Source organism: Chrysochloris asiatica, unplaced genomic scaffold (genome assembly GCF_000296735.1).
Source record: "Chrysochloris asiatica unplaced genomic scaffold, ChrAsi1.0 scaffold00045, whole genome shotgun sequence".
Taxonomy (NCBI): Eukaryota; Metazoa; Chordata; class Mammalia; order Afrosoricida; family Chrysochloridae; genus Chrysochloris; species Chrysochloris asiatica.
The window spans coordinates 7,014,879-7,026,845 of record NW_006408563.1 but is presented as its reverse complement, the minus strand read 5'-3'; the positions used below and the strand labels follow the sequence as shown (position 1 = coordinate 7,026,845).

The following is an 11,967-nucleotide window of genomic DNA, read 5'->3' as shown; positions in this document are numbered from 1 at the left end:
TTGTTAATCGTTTGGACCTCTTTCTGTAGGTTTTGAATTGTTTCCAATGTTCTATCTTATTTGATTGTTCCTGTATCACTTTCCTGACTTCTTCCTTATTTTTCTTAACTCTATTATAAAGTGTTTTGATATATTTTGTAATCATTTTTCTGAATTGCTTCTCAGGCATTTCTAAAGCCTGCTCTCCTTCCAGTATGGAGTGTAGGTCTACCTCCAGTTCATTTGTCTCAGTCACTTTATCTCGTTTCTGGACGTGTGCTGATGTGGTCATCTGTTTCTGCTTTTGGGGGCATATTCAGTAGTTAGCTGTGTCCTTAGTACTTAGATGGGTGTGTGTTTTGGTATTTTTTATGCTTTCTGATTCCTTCCAGGTAGGTGTGATCAGGAGATGGGTTTCCCTTTTGACTCTTCTTCCTTTATCTCTGCAATTCTGTCAGGTGTCCATGGCTGCTCTGATCCTTCTCCTTTTGGTGTAGCCCAAGATGGCCTTTCAGGGAGCAGCTGAGCGCATTGAATTAGAAACCACTGGATTTCTTGCTTCTGCTACTAATTCCACTGGCTATAAGCCTTCTAACTTTCTAAGTATTCCTTTATATGTGGTTCAGAGTTCTGAGACCATTCCCTGAGCCTGCTTGGTCCGGTATTCTCTGTTGTTGCTGAAGGAGCTCCTCACTGCACTTCTACCCTATCCACCATGTTGTTCTGCTTGGCTGAAATTTTTACAGAAGCAGATTTTCCAGGTATGTCTTCCAGAATGCTACAGTGTGGGTCAGACTGCCAACCTTTAGGTTAATAATGTTGTCAAGAACAAACTATTTATGTAACCCAGGTACCTTTCCTGAAGTTAGATAGAAGTGTTTATATTATGCACAGCATATTCATTATTTTATTCAGCATAGATATCTTTTGTACAAAGGAAAACTACCTTGAAATACTGAAGAAACTCTTTTAGCTTAATATAAAGGTGGATGTTTTATATTAAGCTTAATATAAAACTCTTTTAGCTTAATATATCCATCTGGATCACTGCTGTTGAGTTGACCTCAACTCATGGTGTCTTTACGTTCAGCAGAAAACAGTGTTGTCCAGTCTGCATTAATGTCACAATCAGCAGTTTGTTCTAGTGTATCATTTCAGTTACCATGTCAATTCATCTCACTAGTGTCTCTTTCTCATTTCCTCGCCCCTTACTGCACCAAGCCTGATGTTCTCCTTCAGTGACCGATTCTTCCTGGTGATGTGTCCAAAGCAAGTGAATTGGGCAGTATCTTATTGTGACCCATAAGGTTGTTACTGGCTCCTTTTTGAAGTGGATCAGCAGATCTATCTTAGTCTGTCAGCTCTGCTGATACCTATCACCATGTGTGAGCCTGCTGGTATTTGAAATACTGGTGCCTAGCTTTCAGCATCACAGACACATGCTAGCTCCTACAGTATAACAAACTGACAGGTGGTGTCATTGTAAAGGTTGTATAATATTTATCAATGATGATGTTGGTGGTGATGTTATCAGCCATTGAATCGGTTCCAGCTCACAGCGACCCTATAGATGGCTTCTGAGGAGCAGCTTGTGGCTTCATTGGTGTTAAGTATTAATAAAAAGTATAAAATTATAGTTTGGATGTTCTACGGGGACTTTGATTTTGAAAGTAAATTATTTATCCAGTCCCATTAACCAAACATAATTATTTGATGATTCTACAGATGATAAAGTAGATCCTGTTTTACTTAATGAAATATCCACCAGATTTTAATTTAAATATTTTATTTTAAGTAGATTGAATATACTTACAGAAGATACTGCAATTTAAACAAAAACACTTTACATACCAAATCTAAAATCTGAGTTGGAAGTTTGTTTTTAAGTATTTTAGCTATTCCATGTATAGAATAAAATTGTCTTTTACGCTTTTTTTTTCTGTCCCTACTCCTTTTCCTTCCTGTTTCTAGCAGTTTGATGCAGTTTAGTGTTTGGTTTACTTACTTCTCCCTTACCACTTTGGGTTCTGTGTTGTTTAAGGTTGAGCTTAAAGGACTTTGGTTGCTACTTTAAAAAATCTTTCGGTATCATAAATTGTGATTTACATTTTTAAAAGTTAATTGGTTATTGTCTTATTAGTCTTAAAAATTTCCCCAAATGTGAATTGGTTTCCTTAAACTTCTGTGGCATTTCACTTTATGATATGATTAATATATAGGCAGTCCCTGGGTTACGAACATCCAACTATCGACCTGCAGTTATAAACCAACCCCCTTAAAGCCTATTATATTACAAATGTAGGGCAAGTATAATGGTTCATAATAACAGATGGGCGCTAATCTGCAACATGCATAAAAACATTATGTTAAAGATGTTTTACTGTACCTGGACATGTTTTTTTTTTTTTAAATGCATAGAAAAGAAAGGTACACTATATGCTATATTTGACAAACATTTGACTGATGTTAGATATATCTGAACCATACTTAGTTGTGTTCTGATTTATGTACAAATCAGACTCAAAGACAGATTTAAGAATGGAACTTGTTCGTAATCCAGGCACTGCCTATACTCTCTGCTTATTGTTCAGGGAGAGAGCAAGGATAAGTTCATCTTTATTCTTACTTCATAATTGATTTGTTTGGTAATCATGATTTAATAGCAACAGCAAAAGGATTACAGATGAATGCTGTATATAAAAGTATCGACATTTCAAAGGTATCATTTGTCATTAAAGATTGTTTTAACATCACACGCAATTTGTTCACTGGGCTATTCATTTGAAGTTGTTTATTTATATACAAAGGGGCTTCACAAAGTTTGCAGAAAAGCTGAATTATAGGATACTGGAATTTTTTTTTTTTTTTTTTCTACAAACGTTTTGAAGTGCCCAAGTATTATTTCTTTCCTATCCAGATAGCAATTATAATTTTAGGATATCTAAAAAATAATCCTAAACCAAACTTATATTGGTAGCTTCAATACTTCGTATACTGTCATGACTTGATTTCTTAAAATGTTTATTTTGAAATTGACTGTTTTCTAATTTTAGTGGTGTAATGCCTTATATTTTAATTTTCAAATGCAATTTGAATACTCTAGACATTTTTAGGAATTTTAAATGGGATCATGTGGATAAACATACTGAACTTTAATTAAACCTAACCAATTAGTAGTCTCAGGCAGCTTTAAATTGCGTTCCAGCTACCTTTGTGAATGAACTGTCTTAGCTCCGTAAGATACCAGATTTCTAGGACTTTCTTAAATGCTAATCTACTCCTTTGGTGGCATTTGTTGTCCAGATCACCCACTTTTTCTACACTAACATTTTCAGTTGGGTGTAGCGAATGGACTCATGGCCCAGCTCTGACTTGGAACTATAAAACATTTCTTTCATGCTTAAATTAACCTTCACTTTGGACCTGAGGGTCCAGTCTCACTGGAGCTGGGACAGTGCCGCTAGCCTCTGCTCACAGTTGCATGGGAGACCTCTGACCTAACTTCTGGGTTAGATATTTAGGAACATGCCTTGAGCTTCTAACTGTTTTCAGGTGGGTGATTCCCTCTTAAGAGAACATTAAAGAAGGTTTATTTATAACTTAAAAAAGCTAAAATTTTCACTATTATACAATTTTAACTTTATTTTATACCCTCTATTTATAATGGACCATATGCATAGTTGCATATTTTTATTTGGGAAACATTTTGTTTTTATATGTTATACTTGATATTTAAAGAACGCTATCTAAAACTGAGGAACTGCTTAAATGCGTTATTGTTTCTGATTGTGTTATTCTTAATTAAAATTAGTTTTAATAGTTATCCTATTGAATTTTAATTAAATATAATATCAAATAGTCTAACCAGTGATCTGTTGGTGTGATGGCCTAATGGCAAATAAAGTCTTTGTATACAAGTTTAATCATTGGAAAATTTCATGTTAGGAAGAGTCCTTTGAGTACAACTGTAGAATAATAGTAGAGTAGAAATTGCATATGAAATGCATGGCCTCTAATATTTTTCCTGTTTAAGCCTTCCCATTTCCTTTGTTGAATAGCATAGCATTATTTTCCAAAGTGCCACATCATTTCACTGCATACAATTTAAGTTGAGATTTCCTCAACATTTTTTAGGTGAGTACCCAGAATATGAAGATGGGTGGGCTGCCACGTACAACACCTCCAACCCAGAAACCCCCCAGCCCTCCTATGTCAGGGAAAGGGACACTTGGGTGAGTATGTAACTAAGTAATAATTTAAAACCATTTTACGTAGTGTTGTGTGAAAACTAAAAACTACATACATATTTTAAAATTAATTTTGAGTATTCAAAGACAAAATGTTTTCTTCCTAGGATTATCTTATTTTTTGTGTATAACTTTCCCCATTCCTGAGAGCCATTTTTGTAATTTGAAAGGCATTAGTTATATAAATTGTTTTTATAATTTTAAATTTGAAGGAAAATTCTGGCCCAAATTCCCATGAATTTAAATTTCAAAAATTTTTTAGTTTTAGTATACTTGAATTAAAATTTACTAGTGGTTACGAATCGGGCTGCGAACCACAAGGTCCTCAGTTCGAGGCTTCCAGCTGTTGTGTTGGAGAAAGATGAGGCTTTCTGCTCCCGTAAAGATTTACAGCCTTGGAAACCCTGTACAGGGTCGCTATGAGTCGGAACCGACTCTCCATGGCCCATAACAACAACAACAACAACATTCTTTTTAAGAAGGCTGTTTAGATTACAGAATTCTGTGTAACTCTTGTTTTTATGAGAATATTGAACTTTAGTTTGGTGATGCAGAATTTTGGGCTCTGGATTTGACTTTTGGCAAAAGTCAGTTAATAGAAAGCTTGCCTTTTTACTTCTATAAAATCATGATAGTTCATAGCAGCGTATCATGGTTGAGAATTGTGTTCTGGTGGGTGTATTATATCCCAGAAGTCAAATGACTCAAATCTACCCAGATCTGTTGCTCACTCTGTGGTCTCACATAGTCAGCCTTTCAGCAATTCAGTTTTTTCATCTGTAAAAGGGGGTAATATTTGTCCTCTATCAACTTTTCAGGGACGCTGTATCACAAATTGGATTTTAAAAAATGTTTATGACAAAAAACAAAATGCTTTGAGAATCATTGGCTTTATGTTCTATGCTTTAAAGCATTTAATTAACAATCTAATTTTTTGGCCCCCTCACCAAAAAAAAACACAAAAACAAACACACATACACACACAAAAAAAACCCTAAATCAAGCACTGTTCATCAGGACAGGACAAGGATGATATAACAGAGGATAGTGTTAGAAAATTATAGTTAGAATGGAGGGAGAGAAGGAACAGAAGTGAATTTCATCCAGGAATCTAATGGTTTTATTTGGGGTAGACAAAAAATTCTTAGAAAAATAGTGGATCAAGTGAGAGGTTTGAACTTCAGGGTAAATTGTAGATGACATGGATGGTAGAACATAATTAATTGTGCAGGAGTGAGATTAAGGAGTTAGATCAAGAAGGGCATATTTGTTTTTTTCCCCTGTGGAACATACACATTTCTGTCATGTATCGTGCCTAACAGACTTTGCTTGGTTTTATTTCAAGACTATATAGCAAGGTAACCCATTGTAGTCTCTAGTGAAATATAATTTTCTGTTGCTTTCAAATTTTGAAGATTCATGAATATGATGGTATTGGTTTTTCATGTGTATTAGCAAGGATTGTGCAACATTCTTGGATACCAGAATTGCTGAGTACCACGTAGTCAGTTGGTTTGCAGCCTGACTTTTTCTCATGGTCTTTGCCTAGCCACTGTATTTTGCTTTTTTAATTATTTACCTTATAATTACTATTTTTTATCATTGCTTTCACTCTACAGTTTTCAGTTAGGCAAGAGTTTTTCCATGGATAAACAGAACATTTTTACTGTCTAGGAAAAACAAGATACTTGGAAATTAATCAGTTTTCTGTTGTTTTTTAAAAATAAAGACTTAATGTCTTTTTAGTATGGTAAATCCAGTCTTAACATTCTTTTTTCTTTCTTTGACCCAATATTACAGTCAGTGCCCCTTACTTGTTTTAAATTACTGTTGTGTGTGTATGTATTTATGCAAGGACATTTTGAAGGTAAGGATGGATGGGGTTATTGAAAGTGAACTCATCCAAAAATCAGTAAGCCATACTCAAGTGGCTCAGGAGAGTAATCTTTAAAGGAACTCTGGGAATCTTTTGGAAAGTGAATCATTGAGAAATACAAAAGCCAAATGAGCAACATTACTTTTTAGTTTTTGTATCTTGAATGCTGAATTTTGTTGCTTTGCAGTCCAGAATCTCATTGTCAGTTTCATGTCAGTTAAGTATTTATCATTGTTATAAATAATTCAGAAAACTTAGAAATGCCTAATTTTCACATAGGTTGTGCCCATGTAGACAACATGCACATGCACAAAATGCATAGGATTATGCAGTTTTAAAAATCCTGCATAGTATGTGTTGTTTGCATAAAACCACAGTTTATGAGACCTAATTTAGTAATCATGTATATTCCAGTATGGATCCTAGTTTCTTTCTTATTCTTATCCTCTTTCTTTAAAAAGAAGTTTTCAGAAAAAGAGGAAATATATGTTCATGAAATCCAGTCTGGTATGTGCTTTACAGTTCAAAATAGGTCTTCGGTGGTCTTTTTCTTTTTTTCCTTTTACGTGTCAAGCTGTGAGGAGGGTCAGAGTAAAGAGAGATGAAGGTGAAGGTGCAAGTTGAGAGAGAAAGTAAGGTGAAATGGAAGGAGATAAGTTTAAATTGTATTTCTGTGTATGGTTATAGTTTAATTTCTTTGTATTATGTAGAAAGAGAAATGAGTTGTTAGGCTGATATTGATCATCTGTGGGAGTTGTGTAGCCAAATTCTAGATATGTTTAGCCTATCTGTGAGTTTGTTTGCTTAGTGGGAGATGTGTGAGGAGGACAATTAGTGTGTTCATGCAATGCAGTTGGGAGACTTTGACATGTTACTAAACAATTCAAACTTCTAGGAAAAAAGCAGTGTCTGAAAAACATTAAGTGGTGTGTTCTTTGAGAGTGAATGAACAAAATTGCATTAGCATGGGGAATTGAGGTTGGAGACAAAAATAATAAAACTCCTCAAAATCCTAATGTGGAGAAATAAATAATGCTCTAGGAAAGACTGAAATTTGGTAGCTGGGTTCTGTTAAAAACACATTTAACTAGCTCTGATTACAAATTGTATTTCACTACTGGCAACTCTTGAAATTTATTGTGCCGAAACTTGCCTAATCACACAATACATACGCTCTTCTTTTTGTAGGCGGCACTCCCCCTATCGCACACTGGAGCCAGTGCGTCCTCCAGTGGTACCAAATGATTACGTACCTAGCCCAACCCGTAATATGGCTCCCTCGCAGCAGAGCCCTGTGAGGACAGCTTCTGTGAATCAAAGAAATCGAACTTACAGGTATTTTCTCTACCTCAGTGCAAAATGTGATGGTCATAGTACCATAATCTGTTCAATTAACTTCAATTAAATCTCTTTCATTTTCCAAGCACTAAGTTCTTTTCCTCACTCTACTTCCCCGAACCTCATCTGATTCCACCTCTCTCTCCTCATGTTCTGATGCAACTTTGAGTAGCCAGGAAGCTGAAAAAACAGACATGTTAAATAAACTTCTCTGCAGGGTTTATAGTTTAGTTGACCTGAAAGAAAATTATGGACCGGACCAGATATGGGAAATTTCAAGTTATTTTTTGGTGGAACTTTACAGATGAAAAACCATACACAATAATTATTAATATGGAATAATATGTCAAGACATCATTACAAATTAAAATTAAATAATTTGTTTAGGAAAATTATACAGAAGTCTCTATAGACAGGCATTGAACTGGAGTATAATAAGGTAATATTTACTGTGTTCAGCCCAAACATTTGCCACTTTCACTTATGCAGAAAGTTTTCATTTTTTCTAATTTCTTTAATACTTGTATATATATAAGGTCAAAACTCAGTAAGAAATTCTTATTTGAAGTAGAAGGCTTTTGAGTTATCTTAATTGTAGCTGTGTTCATTTCAGAAAATTTAGGAAACGCTGGTGATCTCTTACTGTATTATAAATATTCATGTTTTGGTGGCTCTTGTTTCTTTAGCAGCAGTGGGAGTAGTGGAGGAAGCCACCCAAGTAGTCGGAGCAGCAGTCGGGAGAACAGTGGAAGTGGGAGTGTAGGGGTTCCAATTGCTGTTCCTACCCCATCTCCTCCCAGTGTCTTTCCAGGTAAAGCATTAATGATGCTTCATCTACATTTGTCCTTTCTAAATTTGAATTCAGTGTGTGATTTAATGGCAGTAGGCTTTCTTCATAATCAGGATTTTTTTCCTTGTAGGACTCTGTAAATATTGGGAAGTTATTATACTTGTATTATCTTTAACCAAGTAATTGGTACGTTTTTGCTCTGCATTTCTCTTAGTTGGTTTTATGTCTTTGGTGCTCAGTTGATGCTTGAGGTTCCATATACTACCTTGGTATGAGTAACATGTTAAATTCCTGCTAGTAGTGGTTACGAATCTGGCTGCGAGCTGCAAGGTCAGCTGTTCCACTGGAGAAAGATGAGGCTTTCTGCTTCCATAAAGATGTACAGCCTCAAAAACCCAGTACAGGGTCACTATGAGTCGGAACCGACTCCATGGCACATAACAACAACAACAGTATTATGACAGTGCATGTCTTTTACGTTGTGAGTACTTAGTCTGAGAATCGTCATGCTGTGCAAAGGAGTAGACAAATATACAAGATCACCTATTCTTCATTTATTGGCTGTCTTAAGTCAGCATTTCCCATTATAACAAAAGTAAAAAAAAAAATCTGACGAGTTTGCACATTAAAGAAGTGGGACTGGTAGTAATGAAGAGGTGTGAGGTAAGAGTAAACACTCGCTGTGAGGGTTAAGATTATGTGCTAGTTTGGCTGGGCCATAATTCTCAGTGGTTTGAAAGTTATGTAATGATATAATTCGGTAGTTGTTTAATGATGAAATTTGGCAGTGATGTAATGATGAAAATTTGGCCATGATGTAAACATTTAATTTGGCAGGTATATAATGATGTAGTCTTCCCGTATTTTGCATTATGACCTGGTCTTAGGAATTTACCCGTGTTGATAAGTGAAGAGTGGGTGTAATCTTAACTGTTAATCTCTGATACAGTACCTTCTTTTTTAAGATGTAGAAAAATGTGCTTATTTGACTTGGGGACATATAAAATGAAAATTTCGTTTTAAAAGCATGACACAAATGAGTAATGGATAGAATGTCACATATTTAATTTACTTAAAATAACAAGTAGGCAGTACCATTTTAAAAGCCAGGGAAAAGAGGGATTTTTCTTAGTCTGATAAGATATTTATGTTGGAAATATGTATTTTCAGATAACTATAAATCCAAATGAAATACTGTTACTCTCTATTGTGTTATATCTAGTTTTGTATATTGTTTACAGAATGTTATGCTTAAAAATAGCAATATAAAGGGAACATTTTTCTTCCAGAGTAGTAGTTTTCAGGTAGCAAGTAATGTTTGTTTTTCATGAAGTTTTCCCTGAGCATCTTGAATTATTTGCTGCATACCTGATAATCCTTTAACTAAGCTTCATTCTTTTTTTCACCATTTTCTTCTATTCTTTTGTTTAGTACGAATCACTGAATATCTAACGCTCAGTTTTCTGACATGTTTTCTAATTCTGCCTAATGTTACTGCTTCCTTAATGCTGCCTCTTAACTCTGCTCTTTCCCTTCAGCCCCTGCTGGCTCTGCTGGCACTCCTCCCCTTCCTGCTACTTCTGCCCCTGGCCCTGCCCCTCTTGTTCCTGCTACTGCCCCTCCCTCCACTGCCCCAGACGCTGCTGCTGGGGGTGCCCAGACCCTTGCTGATGGCTTCACTTCTCCAACTCCCCCTGTTGTTTCCTCCACTCCCCCTACAGGTGAGTATTGGCTTATTCCTTAGCAGGCCAATCCAGTCATCTGGCTATTCTCTTACCTGGAGCCTCTGGCTTTATGATGAAATGTTTTTTTTTTTTAAATTTGGTTGTAATTTGTATTGAAAACATTTGAAAAATAATGTGTTACCTGCAAAGTGGCATGTAATCAACAATTAAAATGATCTGAGAAAATCAGGGTACACTTTCTTATTAACGAACACATATGTACAGTTTTCTTACTTGAATTCCATTTAGTAGATATGTGAATTTTGTGTAGAACCATCTTCTGTATGGTTTTGAGAAGGTGTCATTAGAAATATGCTTCTTCTACTGGTTAAGTTATTAACAAAAAGAAAAATCTATGCAATGATTCTAAGCTATATTTTTTAGCGTATATGAATATTTGATGCAACCATGTAAAAGTCTGCAAGTCTGTTATACCAGAATCTGTTTTTTATTATAGCAGTATTGGGAATTCAGATAGTGGGCTTATTTTTTAGAATTTCAGGATTTGTTTCAGTTTAGTAGTGTTTCAAAATTGAAACCTATAAAATATATGTTGGTAGGAGAAGAGTTCAAGACTCAATTGCTACAAAATACATTTGCACAGTTAACAGTAATGCTGGTTAGCAATCAGTGTCTCATTTATATAAAAAATGTATGTGTTGAGACACCCATAACTGTTAGTGTTTTATTGTTGTTGAGTGCTGTCAAGTCACCTCTGATGTGTAGTGACCCTATATTATGTACAACAGAATGAAACACTGCCCAGTCTTAACGGCATCCTCACAATTGTTGCTAGGTGTTTAGCTTACTGGTAAAATGCTTTAGAGGATAAACTCAGCTCTTCTGCTATAACGAGCTGCTTACATGTTTTCAAAGGTACTTTCAGTGAAAATGGATTTTGGATTTTTTCTATGGTATAGTTTCTAAAATAGCACTTGTTAAGAATTGTTGTAAAAATAGAAATAACACCACTTTTGCCAATTTAACATTTTTCACATATACACAATTCAGTGAAGTAAAAATTACATCAGTCATGTTGTGCAACCAACATCAATGTCCTTTGCAAAATTTTCCATCCTCATAAACAAAAAAATCAATGCTTCCTAAATAATAATTTTCCTCCTCCCTCCTTCCTCCCACTCCTAGTAACCTCTTATTAAACTCTGATCTGTATACAGCTGCCTTTCTGTTTATTTCTTATTAGTGAGATCATATAATACCTGTCCCTTTGTGATTTACTTATGTCATTCAGCATAAGAAACACTTTCAATAGTGTATAACAGTAAACATGGACTATTCTTTGCTCTACAAATACGTCGTAGGCCAGACTAGCTGGACAAGCATAGGCATCCTCTGCTGCCTCTTCATCAATATAGGGAAGAATGCATTTTGCAGTTGAGATGTAGTCCCAGATAGGACAAATCTACATTTGAGTTATTAGATAGCTTAGTAACAGGTACTTGGTTCATAGTCTGCACTGAATAAAACTTTTTTATATGAATGCATAATTAACTGTAGTTTTTTTTTCTTTTTAAACCAAAAGCAAGATAGATGCCTGATTTGTGTTTATGTGGTTTCTTGTATACAGTGTAAAATTGAACCACGAAGTACTTGTAAAAAGTTTAATTTATGTATAGTATAACACACTGTATTTCTCTTTTCTTTAGCTTATTTATTTTGTTTTTGTTGTTGAGAATATACACAGCATAACATACACCAATTCAGCAGTTTCTACTTGTCCAATTTATGGATATTTACTGTGCTCTTCAAGTTGAGCCACCATTCTCACCCCCCATTTGGTTAAGGTGGTTGTTGTCACTTTGATCCCATATAGATAGTTCTTAAAAGAGCATATGCTAGGGGAGAACAAACAAGATGGCGGATCGGGTGGACGTATAGCAGAGAGCTCCGCCAACAGCAACACAGAATACCCGACCAAGCAAGCTCAGGGGATGGTCCCAGAACTCTGAACCACATATAAAGGAATACTTAGAAGGTTGGAAGGCTCACAGC

At 35.3% G+C, this 11,967-nt stretch overlaps 1 protein-coding gene across 10 annotated transcripts in view; it reads left to right on the top strand.

Annotated features, from left to right (window-relative positions):
• The window catches only part of ABI2 (abl-interactor 2), a 140,172-nt gene that overhangs the window by 92,590 nt on the left and 35,615 nt on the right, over positions 1-11,967 (top strand). For 4 of the 10 annotated variants that reach the window (XM_006861963.1, XM_006861961.1, XM_006861960.1 and 1 more), the window contains 4 exons: positions 4,114-4,211; positions 7,291-7,437; positions 8,127-8,251; positions 9,769-9,951. In XM_006861963.1, coding sequence (XP_006862025.1) covers positions 4,114-4,211; positions 7,291-7,437; positions 8,127-8,251; positions 9,769-9,951 — 553 coding nt within the window. The remainder of the gene's footprint in view (positions 1-4,113; positions 4,212-7,290; positions 7,438-8,126; positions 8,252-9,768; positions 9,952-11,967) is intronic. The other 6 variants (XM_006861964.1, XM_006861966.1, XM_006861967.1 and 3 more) reach the window with 3 other exon arrangements.